Source organism: Gallinula chloropus, assembly GCF_964237585.1.
Source record: "Gallinula chloropus genome assembly, chromosome: Z".
NCBI classification, from domain to species: Eukaryota; Metazoa; Chordata; class Aves; order Gruiformes; family Rallidae; genus Gallinula; species Gallinula chloropus.
Window position 1 is genome coordinate 71,158,235 of NC_140089.1, and position 25,128 is coordinate 71,183,362.

The following is a 25,128-nucleotide window of genomic DNA, read 5'->3' on the forward strand; positions in this document are numbered from 1 at the left end:
CTGTGAGCAGCTCCTCTGCTGAACCATCCCAGAACTGTGTCTGATTTTTGTTGTTGGCTCCCATTAGATTTGTTTGAGCAGTCAAAAGGCAAGCTGGAGAGTGAGTTAAGAAGCAATAGGGGGTATCATGGTTCCTATATCAGCTGTTCCTGTGGCTCAAGGTAAAATCCATCCTCTTTACCAGTGCTACTCTCCCTGTTTAATGCTGAATGAATGAGGTGCTGCCCCATCAGTTGTGCTCCTCCATACTGCATCATCGATCCTTTTCAGTCCTCCATACTACTTCCTCCCTTGGGCCCTTTACTTGAAGGGCCTCCTCACAAGGACTCCTAGGAAAAAGCAGTGGAGGCATTTTCTGCTTTGTTATAGCCTAAATCTCCAGTCCTTCCAGGACATATAGTATCAGCTTCCTTGTCCTTGTAGAAGTCACTACTAAGACTGATTCCTAACTGTTCCCCTGGAAACTCAGATTAGATTTTCCCTGGAAAGGCTTCACTTCAGAAAATCACACTCTTTTCTGAACCTTTGGATTTTAGGAGGTTGCTCTTCAGCTCTATTACCTGCCTCAAGAAGGAACTACCTCCTGATGGATATTTCCTAAGTGGAAGAATGCAAGAATCTCATATTCAGAGGGAAAGGAAGCATTTAAAATTGTACCTTAGCTTAATGTGTACTTCCTTTAGTTCTTTTGACTTGATTCATCTCCAAGAATAACTAATCCTTTTCTGGCAGTAAGGATTCCTTCATGCCTCGACTTGCATATGACTGCATTTTCTCATACTCAGGTGCACCTGAATTCAAAGTCCTGTTTATCCTTGAGTAACTCTTCTGTAGGCTCCATGCCTGGCCTTTTCTGAAGTGTTGAGTTTCTGTTCATATTTCTGAGCTAATTAAATCTGCTGATTCAATTTTGCACCTTCTCAAATTCCTAGGAGGCTGCTGCAAGTTACTGTGCTAGGCCTCTAGTTAGATGCTCCTGTAGCCTCTGTGTCACTGCTAACTTCCTTAACAGTCTGCTTCTGCTGAAGTCTCATCTGATTTTCTCACAGAGATGAAAGAATTTGCATTGCTGACTCAAATGCTTCTCTGCAATTACAATAATGTGACAAATTCTGCATGACTCCAGAATTGGTGCACTAGCTGGTGATCACTGGGCCTATGCATATCCTAAAATGGCGGCTGCAATGGAAGCTATTAAACTCAGCCTCTGTAACTGTGGTTCCTATTCCAGCTCAGGTCATCCTACACAGCCAACAGCTCTTGTAGTTACAGTGGTCTTTGAATATTCAGTTCCTGAATTCATTGTTGCTGTGCATTTTTAAGCAGCTGCCGCTTTTTTTTTTCCAAGTCTCTGTCATTCTTTGAATAATTAATATTTATTTTCTATCAGTTTATGTTGATTAATTTCGGAATGCTTTGGGATGCTAAAGCATTTTTTTCCACTGACAATTGGTGACTAAGTGCATCAAGGATAACTACCTATACTTTATTCTAGAAATTCAGTAATTGGGAAAGATTAAAAAATACCCAAAACAGTTCCCTTTGATGAAAAGTAAAAGTACCCTGACTTGATCTGCTTTTCTAATGGTTGGGCTTGATGATCTTAAAGGTGTTCTCCAACCAAAATGATTCTATGACCCAGGAGGCAAACCGGTGTATTTTTGTTTCAGTTCTAATTTAAGTTAGACTGCAACTGAAATTATTCTTGTCTGGAAGAGTAACAGACTGATTATTGTTTCACTGCATCCCAAATCCCCAGGGGTTTCCAGGGCCGAAGATAAAAGATTTCAAGGGCGTGATATGAAGGTCTTTCCCTCTGCCTGCCCAGCTGATTCTTTTGACCAACTACCCTTCTGAGGGTAAAGGATCCCTCTTGCAACAGCCTCGACCTGCCCTCGGGAGGGGAAAGGGCTGACACCAGGAGGGAAGGGATAGGCAGGAGCCAGCATCTCTCCGCAGGCATGTAGGAAAAGCCAGGTGTGCTGTTCTGATGCGAATGCAGCTGCAGCAAGGGGGAACCTGCCATGTGCCACCTCAGGTTTTAGTTCAAATTACCTCAAACAGCTAACAAATGGGTTTTGTTCTTAGTCCAAGTTCAGCTGATATGTCCATGATTATATTTTTCTTCCCATCTTTTGTTGAGAGCTTGAGTGGGGGGATTTTTTTCTTCTTTGTTATTGTTTTGTTTAGTTTTGATGCACTGTTATATATTAACTATATCATCAAAACCACAAGCACTGTTTGGGTTTTCTACCACTTCCATTCACATGAGTATCTGTAACAGTTGTTCAGACATAAACACGGATCTACGATTTCTTACTACACATTCCCTAACTTTTAAATGTGAGATTATTGGAAGAACATGACATTCTGCTTCTGTTGATGACATGGGAATTCCTTATGACTTCCAAAATGGAAACAAGATTTTACTATCTTTTCAGTAACCTTTCAAGACTGTGCCTGTATTCACTGGCAAAATGACAGTGACTATTTACGTTACTCAGCATACCTTGTGATGTGAATTTCTGCATCGTACCGCAGAGGAATTGATAAGCTGACCAGGTTGTCCAATTCTTGCTGTTCTTTGCTTTCACTGTTCATCAAAACACATTTAAGTCAGGTGTTAGAGTATTATTTTAAACAAATAAGGTATTAATACCTAATTTGCTTTCATATGGTCGTATACTTTACCTCAATGCATGAAAACTTAGAACTGCCACATTCTGAAGATGTTTCAGGTTAAAATCAAAGCTAATATCAAATGATACCTATGGAACAGACAAGGAACACACAGTAAATGAGTTGATGGTACAACATCCAAAGGATTTCCCAATAGGAACATAATTATTCATATGTTCAACAGCCTAGAGTTTCCCTCTGTATCTGATTTCTCCAATTTCTATTTAATATTTCAGTAGTTTCCAATACTCAAAAACTGCTTTGTTCTTGCTTTCCCTTACAGATGGGCATTGTGTCATAAACATGACCTATTTGCATTTTAAAATTATAGATAAATAGCTATAAGCTGAAACAAAAGGTGTTCAGGATCGTTTCAATTACATGCTTTTAAACAGTAGCACTATCACGAGCTTTGTATTCAATCTTCTCTTCCATTTATTCCAACAGACCTGTTTTGACCAATGCCACTAAAAATTCAGAACAAACTTAACTTTTTTTATGCAGTTGGGGTTTTTTGTTTGGGTTTTTTTATTTTATTTTATTTTTTTTTATTTTGCTGCCCCTGCTGTAGAATGTCACATTTCTATTCTTTCTATCAAGTTTCTTATTGATCCAGTTGGCTGTGTTAGAGGCTGGAAGCCTGTTTCTGTTCTACTGCTGAGGAATAAGATATTAAGTTCCATAAAAATCATAAATGCTCCAAGATTTATGGTATATATGAGAACAAGGATATATATGGTATATATGAGAACAAGGATATATATGGTATATATGAGAACTAGGGCTGTGTGGGCTACCTCTCTCCTCTCAAAGCAATGATGCTTTTGTGGAGAGATAATACTCATAGAGCAGGAGAGGGAGCTACCCCAGGTTCATGCAGCAGGAGGGGTTTTATGGAATGGTCCTCAGTTCCCAGAAGGCTATACATAATGCTCTCAGCTTCTGCTCCCAGCTCTCACCCTCCAAGAGCTGCAAAGCTAGAGAGGCATTTGAAAGCTGTGGATAGGGAGATAAATGTGCTTCAGGAGCCTTTTTTCCTTTAATCTGGTAGGAGGTCACAAGATTTTAGCCCTTAGTTTGCTTCTTTTAATGCTTCTAAAACTCAAAGGGAAGTTAACTGTCACCAAATCTAAGAAATAATTACAGCAGTAAATGCAGATTTGAGGGAAAAAAACAACAAAAAACCACTTTTATATATCATTCAAGGTTTTTAAAAACATGATAGCTGTACCTGTTGTCCAGTTCTGAAAACAGGATAGCTTATTTGGCAAATGACTGTACTTTGTGCTATTCCTGTCTGACACGAGACTTCAGTCCCATCACTCTGCAGAGGAAAAAGACAGAAAAGTTATCTTAGTACCAGGTGTTGATAAAGGAGAGAGGAATTTTCCAGTCTGCATCTTCACGAGGACGTATATTATGCTAAGTAGTGCAGATAGCTGTTATGACATTAGTTCCTAGAGATGCAACAGGTGGGTGAGGCATAGGCAGGGCTAGGAGAAAGAAAGGAGAAGGTGGGACAAGGACCAGTCCTGTGAATTTCTCATGAGCTGTAATGAGACAGAATTTTGTGCTGGACTTTGAAGAAGGAATACAGGCTGAAGAGTAAAGGTCATTTCCAGCATTAACTTCTACAGTGCTTTTTATAGCTTTTTTTACAGAACTATTGCAGCCATTTTTACATGACCTGAGAGCTAGTTAAGTGCTCCTGCTGTAGAAGTTAGTGTGCACAGAGGAACTCTTTTGTACTTTTGGTAGGAACACCTACAATACATGACTTTGTGTACTTTCTTTGCAGAATATTTAGCATGTCATAGTCCTAATTCAGAAGATGATCTTGCAGATCACTGCCACTCATTACCACTTTGAAAAGAATTAAGGTGTACTATCTTCTGTTAAAAACATCCTTACCAAACATTCACCTTCCATGAATTGTCCTACCAAAAAAAAAACAAAACCCAACCAACACCCATGCATTCTTAGTGTAAACTTCACTTCCTGTTTTGAAGCAGGCACAGTTTTGGTCAGAGGCTGAACTTGCAGGCTGAAATACTTCTAAGCAAATGGGCTTTTAAAGGAAAAGAAAATCCGAGCTCAAGCATGATCTTTTGGCATGGATGGAATGAGCAATTTTGCTGCTTAACCAGACAGGAAGGTAGAGGGCCACCTTCAGCTCTGTGTGAAGTGCTACTGCCAGTTCATTGCTCAGGAAAATTCTGTTCTGGGGCAGTAATGAATACTCCTATCCCTCTCTTTCCTTCAGTGTAAGAATGGCTCTAGACTCCACCCCGAGGATTATCACACACTTATCCAGTAGCAGCCTGAAGCATATAAATCAAACACTGAAATCTGGATTTCACCCCTCATGAATTGTTTGGGAGCAACAGTTGAGATTATAGATTTACTGCATTCCCCAAAAATAGTATGTATAATTCCTTTCTTTTCCCTTTTCTAAGACAATTCATTGTAAGAGGAGCTTCTGGTATAGCAATCATTTCAAACTGATTAGCTGTCTAGCTGGAACACATGGCTTTGGCAGTAACACTATTTCTAGATCCAAAGCCTGTGCTTTAAGGCTGCATCATCAATGCTGCATGCTTGATTTATCAAATACAAATTCCCTGTGGCACAGCAACTGCATTCAGGCATGCTGTTGGGAGTGAAGTAGGAGATGTAGGTGCCAAGCCCTAAAGTGAGGAAAAGATGACTGAAATACTGAGGTGAGGTCAAACTCAACAGGTTGCCAAATTTTATGCTGAGTTGGCAGTATCTCTGCTTGACCTAAATAAACTGATATGCCGAAGGGAATAATTCTGGTATCCGAGAAAATAAATTGGGAGGGAGGTTTGCACACACATTCTTTCCTGGGACAGGCACTACTAAAAAAGAAAAAAAGAAAGGTTCTCTGAGAAGCTTGAAAATCAGTGGTGATAACAGCAACAGTGAGGTTGGGTATCACATACCGGTAAAGATGATGAAGCAAAAAACAAGTTGTCTGAAAATGTAGCTTGGATTCTGGTGTTATATGCATTTTCCTTCTTATTTCTCAATTTCACATTGAATGTTAGTCTTCTGTTTTTGCTGCTGACAACAAACTGCTGTTTGCTGTTGGAAAATAAAGTCCGTTGTTGTAAACAGAGGTATTAGAACAGCTGTGGATCATGAAAATGTGTTGCCTGTAGTCAACAACAAATAACAAGCACAGCAAGATATTTCCTACAGTCTACGCACTTAAACACTCTGTGTTCTAAACCCATGAGAAACTGTGTGATGGTGTTTCTTAAAACTGAATGGAACTAGTGTCTTCTTAAAATGCAGGACCTTGATTATACGTGGTCCAAGTCACTGTGCTGAATTTTTAAGGGCTCTGCCCTGGTTGGAAAGTTGACAGAGTAGGCAGCGGACATAGATGAGAGCTCCAGGAAGAGGCAGCCCCATCACTCTGTGTACTGTAAACGTGTGTGTATCTCTGCATATGGACTTGTAAAATGTGCTGCCAGAATGGCTGACCTCAGCTGCCCAGTGGCATTGCCTGCTGCAGGATCCTCACTGCTCGTGCGTGACAGACTGAGACAGCTGCTGCAGCTTTCCCATCGTACTCCCTTTCCTGACAGCAGCAAGCCAGACATGGTTCTTCTGAATGCTCACTGTGTCCTCAGTCCCCCAGGTACCAAAACTTGGGTTTATCTATGCTGACAAGAGCCCTAATTCTGTATCTGTGTTCCTGTCATACCTCTTTTTCCTTGATTAGCTGTTTAGACAGAAATGCTATTGGTTTTTTTTGTTCCTGCTGTTTGGAAGTAGATGTTGAACTAGAAAGGCATTCTCGTCTAGAAATTCATGCAAAGCCTACAGACAAACCAAATGGTGAAAACTTAACTCCTGACCCACCCCAACAGTTCCAGTGATTCATCTCTTACCCATCATCTGCCTTCTGCTGAACATTCAGAACAAGATCACAGAGGCAAAGTTCATCTTCACCACAGTCTTTAACAAAAGGAATCTATGAAAACAAAAAACATTTCCTGAATGACAGTTCTCAGCTTTGAAATTACCCATAGACAATGGAGTGCAAACACCTTTGAGATGAAGCACATTCTTGGTTTGCAGATAAGAACATCCCTCTGAAGCGGACTGAAAACTGAGATGTGAACAGTCGTAACACTGACTAACATGTTGCTACACATCATCTGATCTATGAAAAAAAGTGCAGGCAGATTATCATTAACCCCAACAAATGAAAGAGGTTCCATCTTTTTTAATGCACTCTTTTATAGAAGGCTAAACTAACCTACAATAGTTCATCTTTGCCATTAGCTAGCAGTTTACACCAACAGTGACATGGGTCAGCCAACATGCTTGAACCATCACCTAGACGCCATGGTGGATGATACGCCTGTGTGTGAGCAAGCCCACACAATACAAAAGCATGGAAGGACCAGGGGATGCCCCCCCAGGGTGTCTGCTTTCAGCCCAATGACTTAACTAGAACAACAGTTTTCACTTCCATCTACCTCTTTGGTGGTTTTGGGGGGACATGCATTATGAACATGTGTCTAGCCATGCTTTTTTCTACGGTAAATCTGGATACTTACACTGTAGGCCACAGATGCAGGAGAATATATATCAAGGACCGGGCTGGAGCCAGGATTTGCAAGGCCAATGTCAATGCGCAGACTAAGGGAATTCACTGCATCGGAAGGTTCCTGTAAAACACATGGTTCAGATGACGGATGTCAGCACAGCAAACAGGGTAAAACTGGTAATTCTGCTGTAAATCAAGAATGTCTAGTAAAATCATACTTGCTTTAAGCAAGAAGTAACAGTGCAAATTTGTTTCTTGACCGAAATTATTATGTGAGATTGCCTAGTGTGGACTCCTCCTGCTGAACAGATTTTAATGCCATTTCGATTAAAAAACTAATTTTCCTAGGGGTCCTAGAGTCTATCTATTGGAGTCACTGTGATTATAGGGCTGAGGAACCTGTAGATCTTCTGCAGCTGCAGAAGCTGGTCCTCAAAAGCCGCCACCAGATGACCTTCATTCTCACCTGGCTGCAGAAGTCAAATTCCTATTTTACCATCACAGTGAGCAGCTGGGCCTGAGAGACACTAAAATACAATATGCCTTCTTTCTCTTCTGTTTCTTAGTAGTGACACTAAATATGATCAAGTCAAATATACTTGCATTCCAAATCAAAAATCAAAGACCTTCACCTGACACTGTCATGCACGGGGCTTAAGGCTCAGGACTGTGTTCAGTCTTTGGTTTTAGGGGAAGATGAAGCCTTCCTTATTTTATTTCTACTTTGATTTATTAGCTAGGGCTATCATGCACCAGAAGTCTGCCTGAAATGCTGTTAGTTTGAGAAAAAACATTTGCATGTATGTCTTAGTTCTTACAGAAGATTCTACTCAGAAGGAAATTAAAATCTATTGTAACTCTGGATTATTATGGGCTCTGTGTTGTGTCAGAGCTGAAGTACATAATTAAGAACTGGCTCTCTTAGTTGTTTTTAAATCAGAATCTTACGAAGTATTTTTCAGTTGTTGGGAATTTGAGACAAATAAATCTTTGAGTAAAGCAAGCATAAAATTCATTATCATCTGCCTCTGATCATTTTTGTCACATGGGACTGTTTGCCATTGCACTTACCTGTACACTGAAGACGTCATGAACACAATTCTCCTCATGACGTACCTCAAGATTCCTCTGTATGTACCTTTCATTATTTTCTTTGAATAATCCTCTAGAAGTCACTCTTGAGGATTGAAGATCTGCATCCAATGTCGCATTGTACTTTATAGCTAGAAGGGAAACGGTACATTTTTTCTGAGTATAACTGCTCATGATCTCATTACTACGCTCAGCATTACAGAGTGACAGGGCTTTCCAAACCACACTAAATATTTTACTTTTTTCTGAGCAGTCTCAAACACAGAGCAGTCTCCAAATGGTAAAATTTTCTTTTGTGTTTTCCAAAGCAGTCAAACAGGTTTAAATCCTGACGCAAGTTCTCATCCACAGAGAGCACATTATATGGCAATCAATCCAGTCTCCACTGCAGATGTCTGAGCCTGCAGCCCAGGCAAGCAGCCAGTCAGCAGGGCCAGGATTACATTAGATAAAGGGGCCTTGCAACCATATCCTTGAGCTCTGAGGAGGCTATAAAGAATCTGCGTCTTCTCTTCAATCATGTAATAATTTGTGTCGTCTTCTCTTCATATTATCACAACTATGCTGCGGAAGTCTAACCTGATTTTGTAGCACACAGTCATGAGCTCCTAAAGGCACTATATGCAGCACTGAAGCAGCCCAACTGGTGTTATCCATGATGTCTATCCATAACTAACTACCTGTATGTGTATATATGTGTATATGACATATATATATATATAATTAACTGGCCAGTGCTGGTCTCAGAGATATTTAGTGGTCTCCTATACTCTAAAAAGAAGAGCTTCTCCCCGCTGAAATCTGCACTGAGACCATGGAAATTTTTATTTATTTTATTTTTTTTTTTGCTGAAGAGGGAAGAAAAGTTTGCAGTCTGCTATTGAAACAGTAGGTTGTAAAAAAAAAAAAAACAAAAAAAAATCTCACAAGTCACATTTTCTGGGGTTTGTTGAACAAGGATACAGCTCTCCTTTATACTGTTAATTCCTTACTACTCAAAGATTATGCAGCCAGGGATGAAAGTAGGTCTTAAAAACACTTTCTCAAGCAGTTCAGTTTTATCCTGATTTTGCCTTTCTTGACACTCAATCTAATATATCTTTAGAATTTCCACTACTCATTTGAATAATGGACTTTTGAAGAAATTAATATAAAACAAGTCATTGAAATACTCTTACCCACTTGATTATTTCTCTTAGCAGGTCTAAACGTAGCCTGAAAACATATTTTGACAGTTATTTCTGTGTTCTTGTTCAGCAGACTGATTTTCTCAGGTTTAAATGAGGCAATTATGGACACATTTGCAATGCTTTGTGACCTGAAAAATATTTGTAAAAGGTTTAAAAGATGATTTTCAAGAGCACTGGGTAACACAGAGGCTGTTGTCTATTGCTATCTGTAAATATAACATTGATTTTCTTGGTTCCCAATGTAAACATTTTTCATGGCATCGGTAAAATGATTTTTCTTTGCATCTAAGTGAATTTGTTGATACAGTTGGTTTCATGACACTAAATAATTTATTTTGTCACATTACTGAATAATCAATGTCTTTATCCTAATATTCTAATACTTCCCTTAAGATAACAGAGAACAAAGCCCTTGTCTTGTTTTCCCAATAAGTCACCACCTTCTGTTCCTTTAGGGAAGTTACTGAGCTCCTCTTAAGAAGGTGAACAAGGGTGATTCTTCATTTTAATTAATACTCTTATTTTTCAGAAAAACATCTTCAAGGTAATTAATCAAGATTTTGAAGAACATTTGCAAAGGATCCCTGCATTGTAAAAACAAACACTTTAATCAAAAGTGAAACTCATTAATCAGACCAAATGCCAGAGTAAAAGAAAAATTTCATTAATCAAATCTAAGTAAATGCTGGTACTCCAAGGAGTATAATTTTCTTTAATGTAATTCCCACCAGCACCAGCAGCAGTTCTGTTGTGGGTCAAAGGTCCAAACTGACCATTCATTTTTAATAATCTTATTTCATAATGAAATAAGTAGCAAGTCAGTGATGTTTTCCTTCTTTCAGTGGGCAGCCTCAGGCAAGATGACAGGCTACAGATTAAAAAACCAAGATGCATTTTAATTTAGCTCCTTAATGAAGTAGTTGAACATACTCAGTACATAGGGAATCAGAAAATTTGGGTTCTGTGAAGCCTTTCTTTATTTTGTGGAAGTACTCAGATTGCTCTGGCAAAGGCCACATGCCAGACAACTGAAAAGGGTTTCTTTCCAGGTACAGGTGCCAGCTCCCTTTCAAGGCTCTCTGACTGTACCCTGCAGAACAACTCTTTCCCCCTGCCCACACAGATCAGCCCACCAGCCAGTAAAGGTCACACAGGTCATGTGGGAAGTGGTTTCATCTGTCTGGGGCTCCGAATTGTACTTCAGCTACTGAATTACACCCTGCTGTTACAAATACTCTCAAGCAAGCTCCTCTGGCGCTGCTGCCCCATCCCCCTCGATGAAGTGCCTGACTGCAACATCAGGTGGGGGTGTCTCCTAGCCCTCCCCATCCTTCCCCAGGCCCACCCCCCCCCAGTAGCTCCCACCACCCGGCTTCCCCCTGCATGCCCTGGCTCTGCCTCCCACACTGCTTTAGCTTTCAATGGTTTGATGATACATGCTTAAAAGAGGTTTAGTCTAAAGCAGTTTTTCAGCTAGCTACGATAGCAGCGGTGACGCAATAAGCGTGTGAGCTCTGAACACATGGAATGAAAGAGCTTTCTGGTTTGTTTGTTTTGCTGTTTAATTAACTAAATGCTTCACTTGCATCTGAATCATTGAGTGCTTCCTTTCTAAAAGAGTTTACCAACCTTAGCAGAACCACATTTCCATCAGCACCAACTGATATGTCAGTAATGTCATCGTCATCTAAGTCTCTATGGCCATCTACTGATCTTCCAAAGAATTGGAGCCGTTGTCCAAAAGCAGAATCTGACCCTAAAATTTTCTGGAAAAGAGAGTTTGGTTACTGACTTTGCCACAAGTGTGCGTAAGTCTGTAGATAGCCTCCTAAGCAACATATTTTCACCAATATTCCCTGTATATAGGATGTATTGTTTAAACAAAATGCTCTTCTGGGTATTTTCTCAGATGCTTTTTCCTCCCCTGTTGGAGCAGACAATGGACTAGATTTTTCTGTCTTGGGAACAGATCAACTAACTGACTGCTGTTTGCCAGCTAGTACTTACTGGAAACTTTTTCCATCTCACATTGAGCAACTCAAAGAATAGGAAGCTTAACAAGACTTCCAACAAATACTTTCTGCAACCAGAAAGCATGGAAAATGACACTAAAATTACCATTATATTAACATATAGGATATGCAAACCTCCTTGAAAGTCTTTTCTTTTAATATTACATATATACACTTTACATAGCTGGATTTATCTCATCTTCAGTGTTTTACATCAACCCTAAAAATTAGAATAATGGGTGTCAAAAAGTGTAGAGGAAAATAGCTGACCAAAAATTACAAGCAGCTCAGATGGTGCATCTTGCAAGTCCTTTTTCACTATATTCTTCAGTTATAAGCACCACAACATCAACCAGGGCATACTGACAACTGAAGTGAGGAGAGGTGGAAAACTTGAAATAAGCCATGAGAATAACAGTACTTATTTGAAAGGATGAAACACTAGCCAATTAAAAGATGAAAAATCCTCCTGTTTTCTTCTACCAGATCAAAAGGCATTGAGTGCAGAATTATGCAACAAAGTTATTTACCTGAGAATATTTGGTACGAATGGTCTTTTGAAATCCATTGTAAATGTAAATTGCTCCACAGTTTTGGTTTTCCAGTGGTGCACCTATTACAACATCATTAAAACCATCCAAATCAATGTCTGCAAGCGCTGCAATTGCTGATCCAAAGCGAGCATTTTCTGACCCCTGTGGACCTTCCAAGAGTTCTTGTTGGTCCAAAATTCCCTTTAAAAAAGAAAAAGAAGAAATAGCAAAAACACAGCTATCACTGCACCAGATTAGACATAGGAGCAGTATCTATGTGCATTGTTTTTTGTTTCTGTTTTCCAGTACATTCCTCTTGGACTGCTCAACCCTGAATTCCTTCCCCATTGTATTGCCCATTCAGTTTGCATTATGTCTCAGAGTCTTGGCAAACATTACACAGCAAAATCAAAGCATGCTATGCAAAGCACTAACATCAAATATAACCATATGTATGAAGCTTAAATGGTCTCACTATCCTCATCTGACTGTTCTGAAAGTTTCACAATACATTGAAAAATACAGTTTCCAGTTTTGGATTACCAGTTTTTATGCAGAGGGAATGGAAATTATGTAACTGGACATAATTCTTTGAAACAGAAATGGAATTTCCTAACTAAACTAATGCAAAAAACATGTGTCCAAATGCTGAACTCCTGACCTCTCCAGTGCCAATAAAGAAAGAAAGATTGGAGATCTTTATAGTTAAATAATCACATTTACACTAGCTTAAATTCAACACACTGGCCAATACTGGTCTCATCTTTAACCTTCAGTTATCACATTATGCTTAACATTTTAGAAATATCAGCCAAGTTATTTATTTTAAAATGACTAGAAAAATTATGATTTGCGCAACACAGACAAGTTGCACAAATCCAGGTTCCTTAAAAAAGAATAATGAAAGAATGATTTATTTTAGTTTTAGTTTTTGTCAAATGTAAGATTTAAAGTTATTTAAAAGTTAAAATTTGTAAGGCTGGTCTTCCAATTTATTCAGTTTTCAAAACATGGGGAAAAAACCCTTTCATTTTTCTTTTCTTCCATATTTCATGCCTAAATCCACAAAGAACAATGTCAGCTTTCAGCCGTAACACTTCGAGCACTTCCATCTACCTTGAAATCGCCTTACAGTACAGTTTCCTGTTGCTCCAGGATGATCTGACTGTTAGCTGCTGCATAAGAGGACGGTCCTTCCTCTTTATTTGTTTGACTGACAATTTACCTAGTAAAATGCCATGTCCCATTTTTGCTCATGGATGGCAGGTATTAATTTATTCTGCCTATTCAGAGTTCTAGTGACTGAGAGACTGGAAGTGTCAAGAGGCTTCAGGACTGTTAATGCAAGTGTTCTGAAACACCTACTACAGGTCTTAATGAAAAACACAGTCAGTCAAGTGTCAGAAAAATAACATAGCTACACTGAACCAAGGAAATGAGTAATAGGAACCATCCAGTTTGAAAGTCTATGAAACAATGGAGAAAACTGGCAGATGAGCATTTACGGCAACTTTTTGGGGGAATACTGTTAGGTGTTGAACAGATAGGCCAAGATCAAATGGCAAACAATTAATTAGCAAAGCCTCGAGCAAAGTTTTTCGGGGAAGTTGTCAACTTTGTGTTATATTTGTGTACAGTGCCTGGCAAAGTGCAATGAAACCAGGAGCAGGGAGCCACCTAGAGCAGCAGGACCCTGGTCACCAGCAGCGCTCAGTTACTAACTTGTTTATTGAGTCCACTTTGGTCGGTTCCAACTGGCTTATTCCCAGATTACATGCACAAGTAGTTCTGCGGAAAGTTTGCGGCTGCTCCTGAAAAGCAGAACGGGCGAGACCGCACTGGGAAGGGCTCCATCTGCAGCCCTCTAAGCAGGCAGGCTTGGCACCATTTACCCCTTGCCTTTACGCCACACCTCAGGAAAAGTGCATGCTCCGTTTCTCCTTAGGAAAACACCATTTGCATTATTTCAGCCACTTTGAAAAAGATCGCTAGTGACTGAGAGGCCCTGAAGAGACCCAGGGCCAAACACTTTTTGGCATGCATGTGGCCAGCCAGCTTTGAAATAAGCTAGCCCTAAGCAATGCTGGCTTGAGTGAGTCTGCTGCATCAGTGAGCTGGTGCAGCGCTCTGATTTAATCACTCTTTGATTTAACAGAACAGACATTGCCACTAAGTAATATTGCAGTTTGGACTGCTTTTTCCTCACTAAAACTGTAGTCCAGGGAACAACAGCAAATCCCTCCAGCTGCAAATGAAAATATCAACATTTATCATGGATGGAGAAGTAGGAAGCCAATTCCAATTTTGGTACGGGGCCATTCTTACCCTGGTGATGGAAAACACGTATACTCTCCCTTCCTCTTTCTTCAAGTCATTCATAAACATTGGTGCACCCACAAGCAGCACATCTGTCACAGAATCCCTGTTAACGTCCACTGAACACACCACACCACCAAAGTAGGAGCCAATCTGAAACCAGTAGAAGAATAGTCATATTTGTAAGTGGGTTTTGTGAAACATTATGCTTTAGCACCTGACTCAGAAAACTTGAACTGAAAATGAATGAAACTGCCCACTGGAATGAAGTTAGTATGTAACATACTCCAGTGTTTGAAAAATCATATCCTTATCATCTGTGCAACTGTTTCACAGTGGCTGCTGCTATAGCTTTACTACCCAGCCATAAGAATGTAAATAGGGAGTAAGTTATAGGAGATAAATTTTTATATAAAATTCTGCACATGAAACTACCCAATCTCTGATCTACTCTTCAGATTTTTCTTACAAACAAAACCAAAGCCATCTAAACTCTCTGCTCTTTTCCAAATGGAGGAAAAGAGAACAGGGGTGCGAATCTCTCTTTTGACATCATCTACTCCACAACTTCTTAGGCAGAGTAGAACTTATTGAGTGTCTCTTAATTAGAAGTGTTGACAGAATGATACATTAAGTACCTTTGTTTACCACTAACAGGATGACTCCCTAAAATACTGTTTAAGAGTTACAGCTAAACTTACTGAAATAGTCCAGTGTCAGAAAAATGTTTAAGTGATTTCTAAATGCATTGCAAAAAAGGAATTTTCTGAGCAAATGCATTGTAATTTGCTGCTGCATCAATCAAAAGAGATGGCTTCAAAATCTGCATTAATGACCAATATACATGCCTGTTCGCCTCTTTGGGACTGCACAATTGCAATATTGCCATCACTGTCAACATCATAAACCACTACTCTGCCAGTGTAGTTGGATCTTGGTGCACCAGCAACAAAATAGACGGAGTTCTGAGTTGAGAGAACAGCAACAGAGTAACCTGGGGAGAGAAGCCAACATTTAACATGTATGAGAGACCTTTAACTACAACCCATCAGTTGGTTGTCCATAAAGGCACAGAGAATGAATCAATCTGGTACATTAATCACAGAGAATGATACTTCCAGATGGGAAGTGAAGCTGTCACATATGCATAAAATTTGCAATAGTCTTCTGAAGAGAATGACAACATACAGATCAAGTTGAAGCAGGTTTGCAGAATAGCATGGACAATAGTTTAGCCTATTCAGTAAAATGTATACCACAAAAATGTCACACTTATGAAGAATATAGGAAAAAGAGTGCAAAGAGTATCCTTGGAGTGCAGAAATTAATAGAAACATGAGAGGAACATTTGGGCCAGCCTTCAAACTGGGAAAGAACACCTAGCTTCTGTAAGGCTTGCAGTGCATTTTCCCACAGCTCAGCAAACCACACCTCAGTGTACTGGCTGAATACAACAGGCTATATTAATAGCTTGTCAGCTGATAGGCTTAGGTTGATTGAACTTCTTTGAACTTTTTAATCCTCATTCCCATTATTCTAACTTTATTTTCTTTCAGGAAACATCTTTTAATACCTGAAAATATTTTAAACATGTATTAGCACTGTAAAGCTAGCGCTATTATATATTTTACATTTCTGAGGTTCAATTTCAGCAAATTTATTTTAACAGAAGAGAAAAAAAAGGCATCCTTTCTAAAGACTATAAACTGAATAACAAAATCCCAGGTCTTGAACAAGCTGCAGGCAATGTGAGGAGCATAGCCTGAAAGGATTACACCCTGGTCATCACATACAGCAGGCTAATTCTGATTTGTGTTCAATCACTGTGTTTTTTAGGGAGAGAACGTCATTGGAGACTAGAAGTTCAACAAGCAACAACAAAACAAGATTTTATTCTGTAAGTTAAGGGCTCATGTTCCTAATTAATATATGGTACAGCCTTTTCAAGTGAGAGGGTGCAGTGAAGAACAGGGGCCAATCTATCAAACTGTGATGTACTAGCAGCCCTTCAGCTTAATGCTCCCTGAAGCTGGTGAGAGAGACCTGCTACAGAGACCTCTTACTGGGGCACAGGAGGTGGAAAGGAAATGAAGGGACAGAAAAGGCAACAACATTGCTCCAAAGATATTACGGCCAATACTCTAGAAAGTATCTTGTGGGGAAGTGCTGAAAGGAAATTACCTCACCTGAAGAATTACTCTACAAAAGCAAGTCAATCAACTTCTCATCAACATGTAATTGGGGAAGTACATACAAATATTAAGCCAGAAGGTACCCATAACGATCTGTATAATGCACTAAACAGCCTTTTCAAATCCCATGACTTCTTAGTCTTCACGACAAAGCCTGATTTTTTTTTTAGCTTACTGCATTCATACGAGTAAAATTTAAGAACACAATGAATATTTCATTCAATGAAGTACTGACCAGTAAATAGAATCTTCTGGATGCAAAATTCTTGACATAATCTCAGATCTGTTCTTAACAGGAGTCTGGCTAGAGCAGACTTCCCCAACTTCTTCATTTAATGCATGTGTGATAACATTTGATACTTATGGGTCCATTCCAGCTCAGTATATTCTATGATTCTGTTATTTCTAGATTTATATTTCAGCCCCTTACCTAAATAAGAGCTATGATTTCTGTCCTGTAGAATTTTCTCAAACACCTGGCTTGGAAAGGTGGTGACTCTGTCTGAAGACTCCTGAACTACTGTTCCACTCCAGTCATAGGCCCCAACAGCACCCAACAGCAGAACATCCTTTAAAAAAATCAAAATCAACATTTTAGAACTACTTATTTCAGAGAAAGTGTAGGCAAAGCTGAAGTTACTGTGCATAATGTCCTACATTACTGTGTTTAAGGCAGTCATGTACAGTCTAATGACTGCAAGCAGTTGACTGGAGCTGCTTATAAGTACCACTTACATGCAGGACTTTACTGCCCTATTAAGAGGGATTATCACCCCTCTACTGCAAGAGGGTAAGTGACTGCTCTAGCTTCAGGGGCACTGCAACTCAAGATAAAATGGGTTTATTTAAACACTTAGGATATCCTAATATCCTAAACCTATTCATCCTGGGGTTGTGCTTGCCAAGTCTATGTTCTTATGCACTGATGAGCCTAGTAAGACTGAGGATCAGACACATTAGAGCACCCTTTTTGCCAACAAAACTAGCAATGACAGTACACAAAAGCTGATGGAAAAGGAAACAGAATTTTCTTTTTATAGTCTATTGGAAGAAGATGTCATTGAGAGAACAGTTAAATCTAAAATCCAAATTAATATGTTTTATTATACAGAATACTTAATAAGAAATACTTAATCTCAGACTTGTACACATAAAACTCCATAGATTAGATTATTCATAATTAAAATACCAAACTGAGATAGTTATAGAAAAGTGCAGTAAAAGTAGTATGTGTAACTACCCTGAAGAAAATTTCAAATCCTTCTTATTTTTTACCATTTCCAAACATTAAATGCCTAGTTAATTAAAACTTCAATTTCTGCAAACACAGAGGAGTTTTCAAAAATTACTTCATTCATCTTTAAGGCCTATGAGAAACAACCAACCTTCCTGTATTTTCACTTGTAATCTACTTGAACCACAGTAGGATTTATAAAATGGGCCTATTTGGTCAAGATAAACTTAAAATTGATTAGCAAGAAAAATATATCTGATTTATTATTCTTTCCCATTTCTATGTGAAATATGCTTTAAAAACCATTATAAATAGTAGACAAATTCTCTTCAGAGCTATCTATTTACATCTCGGTGACTGCTTAGAAATATAACTGCTTTCCATAGGGTTTCAATTATTCTCAGTTATTCAGCTACAGAATATTAACTGAGAGCAATTTAATTTTTCATGCTACATAAACTCAGAAATCAGTGAAGCAACTGGATTAGCGTACATCAAAGTCATCACATGAGAGAAATTATTACACAACTTCACATATGAATGCATTTTTTCATTTTAGGGATATACACCATCTATCAGATGGTATTTGTGGTACTCAAAAAAAAATATTATTTGACATTCTCCTGCCTGTAAAAAAAAAATCTTGCAGTTAGTCATTATATTAGTCTTATTTTGTTGCATGTCTAAGCATTCATGTCTACATAATTACATGTATATCATTAATTAAATTCACGTACCTTTTTTTGTGAGTAATACGCACTGAAGCCCACCTGTGACATTTCCATTTGGAATGTATCACCTTGATCTGTACCTGATAAAACAAGTATTCTTGTATGGTTAACCTTATAGAACAACACAAGAGATCCTATCCTGTTGCCTCCAAGCATAGCTGTGTAGGGACTCTGTGTTATTTTTTCCAAGTCTGCCCATTGTTCTGAAACATTTCCAACATGAACAAACAACAGAAAGCTGAGCGCTAACAGGCTGTAGAATATTTTGAAGGTATAGATATCTTCCATAAAAAGGCAGAAGACAATGATCAGGATTGCCTGAATCAGTCTGCATAGTGGTGTAACTGTGGCTTTTTTTTTCATGTTTTCTAGGAAGCACTGACAATAGACTGAAATTAACAGCTTTAATAACTGCATGTTCACAACTTTCAAGTGAATGTTTATTATTATATAGGACTTAGAAAACCATTGTAATTGTCCTGAAAAATGCTGTGACGTGCAGGAATATTTCTTAAACTAGATGTATGGGACACAGGAAAAAGGAATTCAACAGGAGTGTGAAAAATCCAAGAAGGGCAGCTCACTCAATCCCCCTGCCTAGATTAGCAGCATGGGCCTGGTAAAGAATGGACAGAGGTAAACTAGAAGTAAGGATTTCATACTGAGCACAGGAAGGTTGCAGCCATAAAAAGTTCCTTAGGCAGGGCTGAGGGCAGGTCCTGTGTCTCCCACTTTACTTTGAAAAGCTGGCTTTTGGGGTGACAGAGTGCCTCTGAGTTGCCTCTACAGCACCTTCCTTGGAACATTACACAGAGTACTGTGGGTGATGCAACAGATAGAGCCTGGCAGACACTGCACAGATTGTGGCATTAGAGTATCTTTTCAGTTCTGTAATCAGTAACTGAGCTTCTGATTTGCTTTTTAAAATCACAGTTGCTTAGCATTGAACAGAAAACCACAGGTGAATCTGACAAGCGTAAAGATGCCTTTACTCCTTAATAGCTCCGAATACATTTGGAAACATATGGACAAACCGTCAGTGGATTCCAGAAGCCCATGACTTGACTGGAATTTTTTGTCATCTGGGCAGTATTTCCCACAAGCGTCAGAAACTAACTTGAAGCTCGGGCTCATTAAGGGTGGGATAGCTGGGTTAACATCTGTCCAAACAGGAGTCCTCTTGGGGAGCAGCCCTGAGCGCCAGCTGCCCCTCATTTCCACTGTACGACACTAAGATGAACCTAAATAAAATCCTTAGCTCATCAGCTTGGAAAATCTGATCTAATTTTCCAGAAATGTTGAGTATTTTACCTTCTATACTAAAAATGCGCTCTCCAAGTGTTCCTGCTTCTTCCAGTAGCGCAGCCTCAGATGACACATTAAAGAAATACTTCTCTGTTGGATGACTAGCAATTCCTTTGATTTCTTTAATTAAGTTTTTAGTATCAAGTTCTTGCCTGATTAAGTATCCCAAAACCTTGGGTTAAAAAAAAAAAAGAGAAACAAAATAAGAAGAGTAAAGGAAATCATGGTGTTACCCCAATTCTTCCTGCATTATTTAAGTAAATATTGCTCATATTGAAGAAAATAAAATAAAATTTCCCTAATTTATATTACTGAATTGCTTATCAGACTGTATTCCTACACAAGGGACCATTCAGAGAGGAAAAACAAGGCAGAGGAAAAAACCACAGAAGTTGTTCAAGTAACACTCTTTTTGCTTTTTCAGCAAGTTAAAGATGACTTATTTATAAAAATTAATTTCATGTAGTGTCAGGCTCAGCAATGTAACAATGCATGCATTACATACAGCTTATATATACACATGCACTTTCATACATACAGAACAAAATTATCTTTCAGAAATTACAATAATATATATATAATTATAGTATCACTTACAGCAATGCCAAATCTGGTTATATTGTCTTCATTGCATTTACCTATCACTGTTTTCAAGTTGGAGCCATCGTGAGATTCACCATCTGTCACAACAACCATTACTTTTGTGGCTGTTGGACGTCCTCCCGATTCAGGTGAGAAGGCAAATTGTCTGTTATAAAATATTGGATTTATCACACATCAATTAATAATGGATGGAATTCAGTAATACTGTAATGACTATGTCCATCACTGACTCAGAACAAGGTGCATCTGTAGTGTTTTTTATGTGGAAATTAACAGTCTGCAACAAGAGTTTTCAGTTATGCTCCTGAGTGCTTCTTCTTAAAGAACTGCTCAGGGAGCCATCAAAAATGTAATCAAGGAAATAGAAAAAAGTTCAAACAATAAGGACTGGATGGCAATTCTGATAGAACATTACATTCCAGGAAAAGGAGTATTTTTTGTACAACTGTTTCTAAATAAAAAGGGTGGGTTTTTTTGTCAGAACCATTAATGTTTTGTTAACACCAGAGTAGCCAGGAATTGGTTCCACCAAATCCAAACAAAAGGGGAAGAGTATTCATAACAGGCTCCTCAATATTACTGCAGGTGTTGCCTCAATTGAAGGCTGATTCTGTCCCTAAGCAAGATTGTCAAGGCCATTTGATTCAGTACATACTTTGGCCTAGACTCCTGTCCTTGGTTCAAGTGCAAATGGCATCCTCCCATTGAAAAACAGACCTGGTTAGTACATGTAGTCAGTGTCATGGAACATTGCTGGTGCAGCAACAAAAAACTCACAGCTGACAGGAGATTTTATTTTGTGTACAATCAAGCAAAGCCTGTCCTGCACATGTGAGTGTTACTGGTCCCACTGAATCCCTGGATAAACTTCTTTTGATGGTTTTGTATCTTTTTACAAAAGCTTGTTCATGTTGTTTGATGCACTGTCATGTTTAGACATCTGTGACAGACTAAACAATTCTGTTGGGTACCATAACTACTTAAGTGTAGAATATAAGGAATGGTTAAAGACATGTTTTTCAGCAGGACTAGTTTACATACCCCTGTACTGTTTTGCACAGGGCACTGTAGATGTACCTGAAGGATTCTGCCTGCTGCTGGGAACCTCCTCAGAGGCTCCAAGTATGTGAACTCCCAGTGGGAAATTCAGGATGAGCCCATTTCTTTGGAAGGTAAGTCACAGTAATTGCACAGTAATTATCAATATTTATTACCTTGCATTGTCAATGGCTTTGAAAGTATTAGTTAGATCTCCTCCCTTCTGAGATGTTCCTTCCATTGCTTTAACAATCTCTTCCTTGGTTTGATACGTGTTCAAGTTGAACACTACACGGGGATTATTAGCATACTGAATTAAACCCACCTATACAATAAAGACATTATGTTAGATTATCACACATCACAATCAGTAATGTAGAATCACAACACTTATTTGTGAGGTTGGAGTAAAAGATCTGCAGATGCATATGGAGTTATAATTTCTTTCAGCACATACAAACCCAATTAATATTTACATGTTTGGAAAGTGAAGAAAGCCAAGATGCTCTTGTACCTGATGTTATTTATTATGGACTGCAATATGTTAATGCAAACAGTCTGAAATAGTAGGCATTAAATGTTTGCTTGGTTACTTCTGGAAGAGCTGATGGGTAACAATAATATAGGCAGCTCTGGGAAAAATGAGAAAACAACATAAATTCTACAAGCTGATAGCACCACAATATGATCTGTTCTAAGGAAATCCTAAAGGTTAGTTATTTGACAGTATTGTACATCCTACTAATTTTTAATACAGATGAAGCTAAAGACATATGCCAAGATATACATTTAGTATGAAATAAGAAAGAGGAGAAGATGCTACAGGTGACATTCAGAAAGGACTGAGCAGGTAGCCTCGTTTTTAAGCACCTCACTTCCAAAGTTGCCCAAGGAAGAAGGCAGCCTTTGGGAAAGAGATTTCCAGTGCCCCAGTCTTTGTTCTCAGAACTGTTTATGGAAAATGGACAACTGTAAAGACAGAAAATGTTTTTTTTAAAAAGCATAAAGGTTTCCTTATCATCACCAAATTAAAAGGACAAAAAAGAACTCAGATAGTAACCAAGCAGGAAAAAAATCTTATTTTAAAGATGCAGCAATTGAAAAGAGCCATATGAAAAGCCCATTAAAAAAATCTGGTTTATTTTTAACACATCCCCACAGACTACATTTTAGCTATTTCTCCACCTAATGCACGAAAGAGATCTGACTCCACTAGATATAACCTAGACTTCAGTTGGCTTATGTGTTGAATCAAATTACTAATCCCTTTTGAAACAGGTTAGCTGTGAGATAAAAAACTCAATTGAGAGACACAGGACATCTGCACAATCTGTGGCTTTGAGGGAGGTACTGTAATTATGCTAAAGCACACTTGATTCACTCAAAAATTACTAATAAAACCACTTAACCTATTGCCTTTTTTCTTTTCCAGTCCTTTCCAAACATGTCTTTAACTTACCTGGGTTTTGTTAGGGCCTATGTCTAAGCCTTGAACAAATTTTTTCAAAAATGCCCGTACTGCATCCCAGGGATAAATGCTGTTTGACTCATCACAAACCACCACAATATCTATGACAGAGGAACACTCTAAAACAAGAACACAAAGTGGAAATTAAATACACTTTCAGTCTCAGTATACTCTTTGGCTAAATCCAGAGGTGTACATTTAGATCTCACACAGGCAATGCTTCAGGACGTTTTTGCCAGAATGAGGACTCAATAGAAAGCATATGCAGGTTTTCAGCCTGTGCTGGTGCAATACCTCTGAATCAGAGGAGTGAGTCCATATTCATATCAGCATTGGATCACTATTTGTCAGTCCTTACGTATAAATCACAGGACTTTGCTCTCTGTGAATACACTTTTTTTAAAATTCCAAATTAAAAGTCCCCAACACAATGTATCTTGATTTCATTTGAATGTTTTTTAGGTTTGGTTTTTTTTTTCTTTTTAATTGAATCTGTTTTGCACGTATTGCCTTACTTTGAACAGCAGGAGAAAAGCTTCTTAGGATCTGGAAACTTGGACTGATTTCAGAACAGACTCCTGTCGCATAGTATTGGCTTCCACACTGCTGTGCCCACAAGGGACCACAAGTCTTTGAAAACAGCAACAAAAAGAAAATATAAAAATAAAAAATACTTGTCTCACTGTATCCACACACAAAAGCACAAGCAGCACCAGAGGAACATAGGATCAGAGAAACCCTCTTGGGTTACCAGGCCAAATCCCTTGCAGTCACTGTGCCAGCGTGACCCCTTCCATAGCCTTTCTCGTTGAAAGGAGTTTCCTGGTCATGATCACCTTAGTGCCTCCCTCTGCAAGCTGACCCTCCGGCCTACGTGCAGCCATAAATAACATCCAGGAGCGTGAGCTGGTCTGCCAGGAGCCCGCGCTGCCCCCAGCCACCTGTTCCGCAGACGATGTGTTTAAGAGCAGGGTCGGCACATGCACATGGCTTGTCAGCGTGCGGAGAAATGCCTCCGCTAACCAGGAGGTGGCATCAGAGCCAAGAGCATGCAGGCCGCAGTCACCGCGCAGAAAGGCGCCTTTCTTTTCGCCTGTGGTACCTCAGATTACCGTACACAGTGTGGCCAGAATGCGGAGTTTCTTGGTAGGTGAGCGCGCACACACACGCACACGCACACAGGTATTAATTTCAGAAGCCTTGTTCCCCAGGGAAACCCACTTTGCTAAAACATTTCCAAGCTAAACTGCGTCACCTCCAGTGAGCGTGCAGTCTCACAGCATATGCTGTCCTATTTAGCTGCAGCTACATGAAGTTTGGCCCTGGCCTCACATCTCCCTTGGCTACGTGTTTCATTACTTTCCAGGCAAAATAATCTTGCTTCTTTGCTGAAGCTGATCTCTGTAAAAAGAGGCATTTTCAGCTGGATCAGCCAGCTGGTTGCATGACAGTTACACCACTGATACTAGGAGACTAGGTACAAGATTTTATGATTCTGTGAAAAAAGATAAAAAAAATATACTTGAAATGGTATTTTGTCACCAGGATAAGTTGGGGGGGGGGGGGGGGGGGCGGCTTTAAAAAAGAAAAGCAGGTTAGGAACTCAAGGGAAAAGCTTAACTTCTACACAACCTCCATCCAGCAGTTGTGAAAAAATGGTAACTTCATTAACATATACTATCTGATGGCCCTATCCAGCCTGGAGAACATAAAATGTGCCATCTCTGTGTAGGAAGAGAAGAGAAAGTGAACAGCACTATTACCTTTTTCTTAAGAATAATATCGAAACAAAAAATAATTCAAGGCAGAGGTAAATGTAAAACGGGGTGAATCACACGTTGGTTTACAAGTGGTAGACTACATCACACTGTTCTCACATCTTTGACCAGGGAGCGGATATTCTAGACAAAAGAAAGGATGTGTAGCTATATATTACCTGGTCTTAAATAAGCACTCTTTTTAGCTCCTATGTGGGGATTGATTAGTTTTACTGGAAATCATGAGTATTTACATAAGTGAGAGGTATAAAGCAAATGATCTATATCAGTAACTAGGAAGCTAGAGGAGAAATTACTGGTTTTAAAGATATTTTTAATAGAGAGTTCTTTTTAGATCAATCTAATTTGCTCATTGCTTTGTTTTCTACTGTA

The 25,128-nt window shown here is 39.0% G+C and overlaps 1 protein-coding gene across 1 annotated transcript in view; it reads right to left on the reverse strand.

Annotated features, from left to right (window-relative positions):
- The window catches only part of ITGA2 (integrin subunit alpha 2), a gene marked incomplete at both ends in the record, with an annotated part of 51,448 nt that overhangs the window by 9,108 nt on the left and 17,212 nt on the right, over window positions 1-25,128 (reverse strand). The window contains 19 exons of the mRNA XM_084278734.1: window positions 2,510-2,593; window positions 2,692-2,768; window positions 3,911-4,003; window positions 5,643-5,784; window positions 6,600-6,682; window positions 7,275-7,385; window positions 8,336-8,487; window positions 9,535-9,674; window positions 11,176-11,312; window positions 12,089-12,292; window positions 14,417-14,560; window positions 15,256-15,401; window positions 17,030-17,168; window positions 18,571-18,644; window positions 19,876-20,041; window positions 20,467-20,617; window positions 21,687-21,835; window positions 22,970-23,097; window positions 23,494-23,608. Of these exons, the coding sequence (XP_084134860.1) occupies window positions 2,510-2,593; window positions 2,692-2,768; window positions 3,911-4,003; window positions 5,643-5,784; window positions 6,600-6,682; window positions 7,275-7,385; window positions 8,336-8,487; window positions 9,535-9,674; window positions 11,176-11,312; window positions 12,089-12,292; window positions 14,417-14,560; window positions 15,256-15,401; window positions 17,030-17,168; window positions 18,571-18,644; window positions 19,876-20,041; window positions 20,467-20,617; window positions 21,687-21,835; window positions 22,970-23,097; window positions 23,494-23,608 (2,435 nt within the window). The remainder of the gene's footprint in view (window positions 1-2,509; window positions 2,594-2,691; window positions 2,769-3,910; window positions 4,004-5,642; window positions 5,785-6,599; window positions 6,683-7,274; window positions 7,386-8,335; window positions 8,488-9,534; window positions 9,675-11,175; window positions 11,313-12,088; window positions 12,293-14,416; window positions 14,561-15,255; window positions 15,402-17,029; window positions 17,169-18,570; window positions 18,645-19,875; window positions 20,042-20,466; window positions 20,618-21,686; window positions 21,836-22,969; window positions 23,098-23,493; window positions 23,609-25,128) is intronic.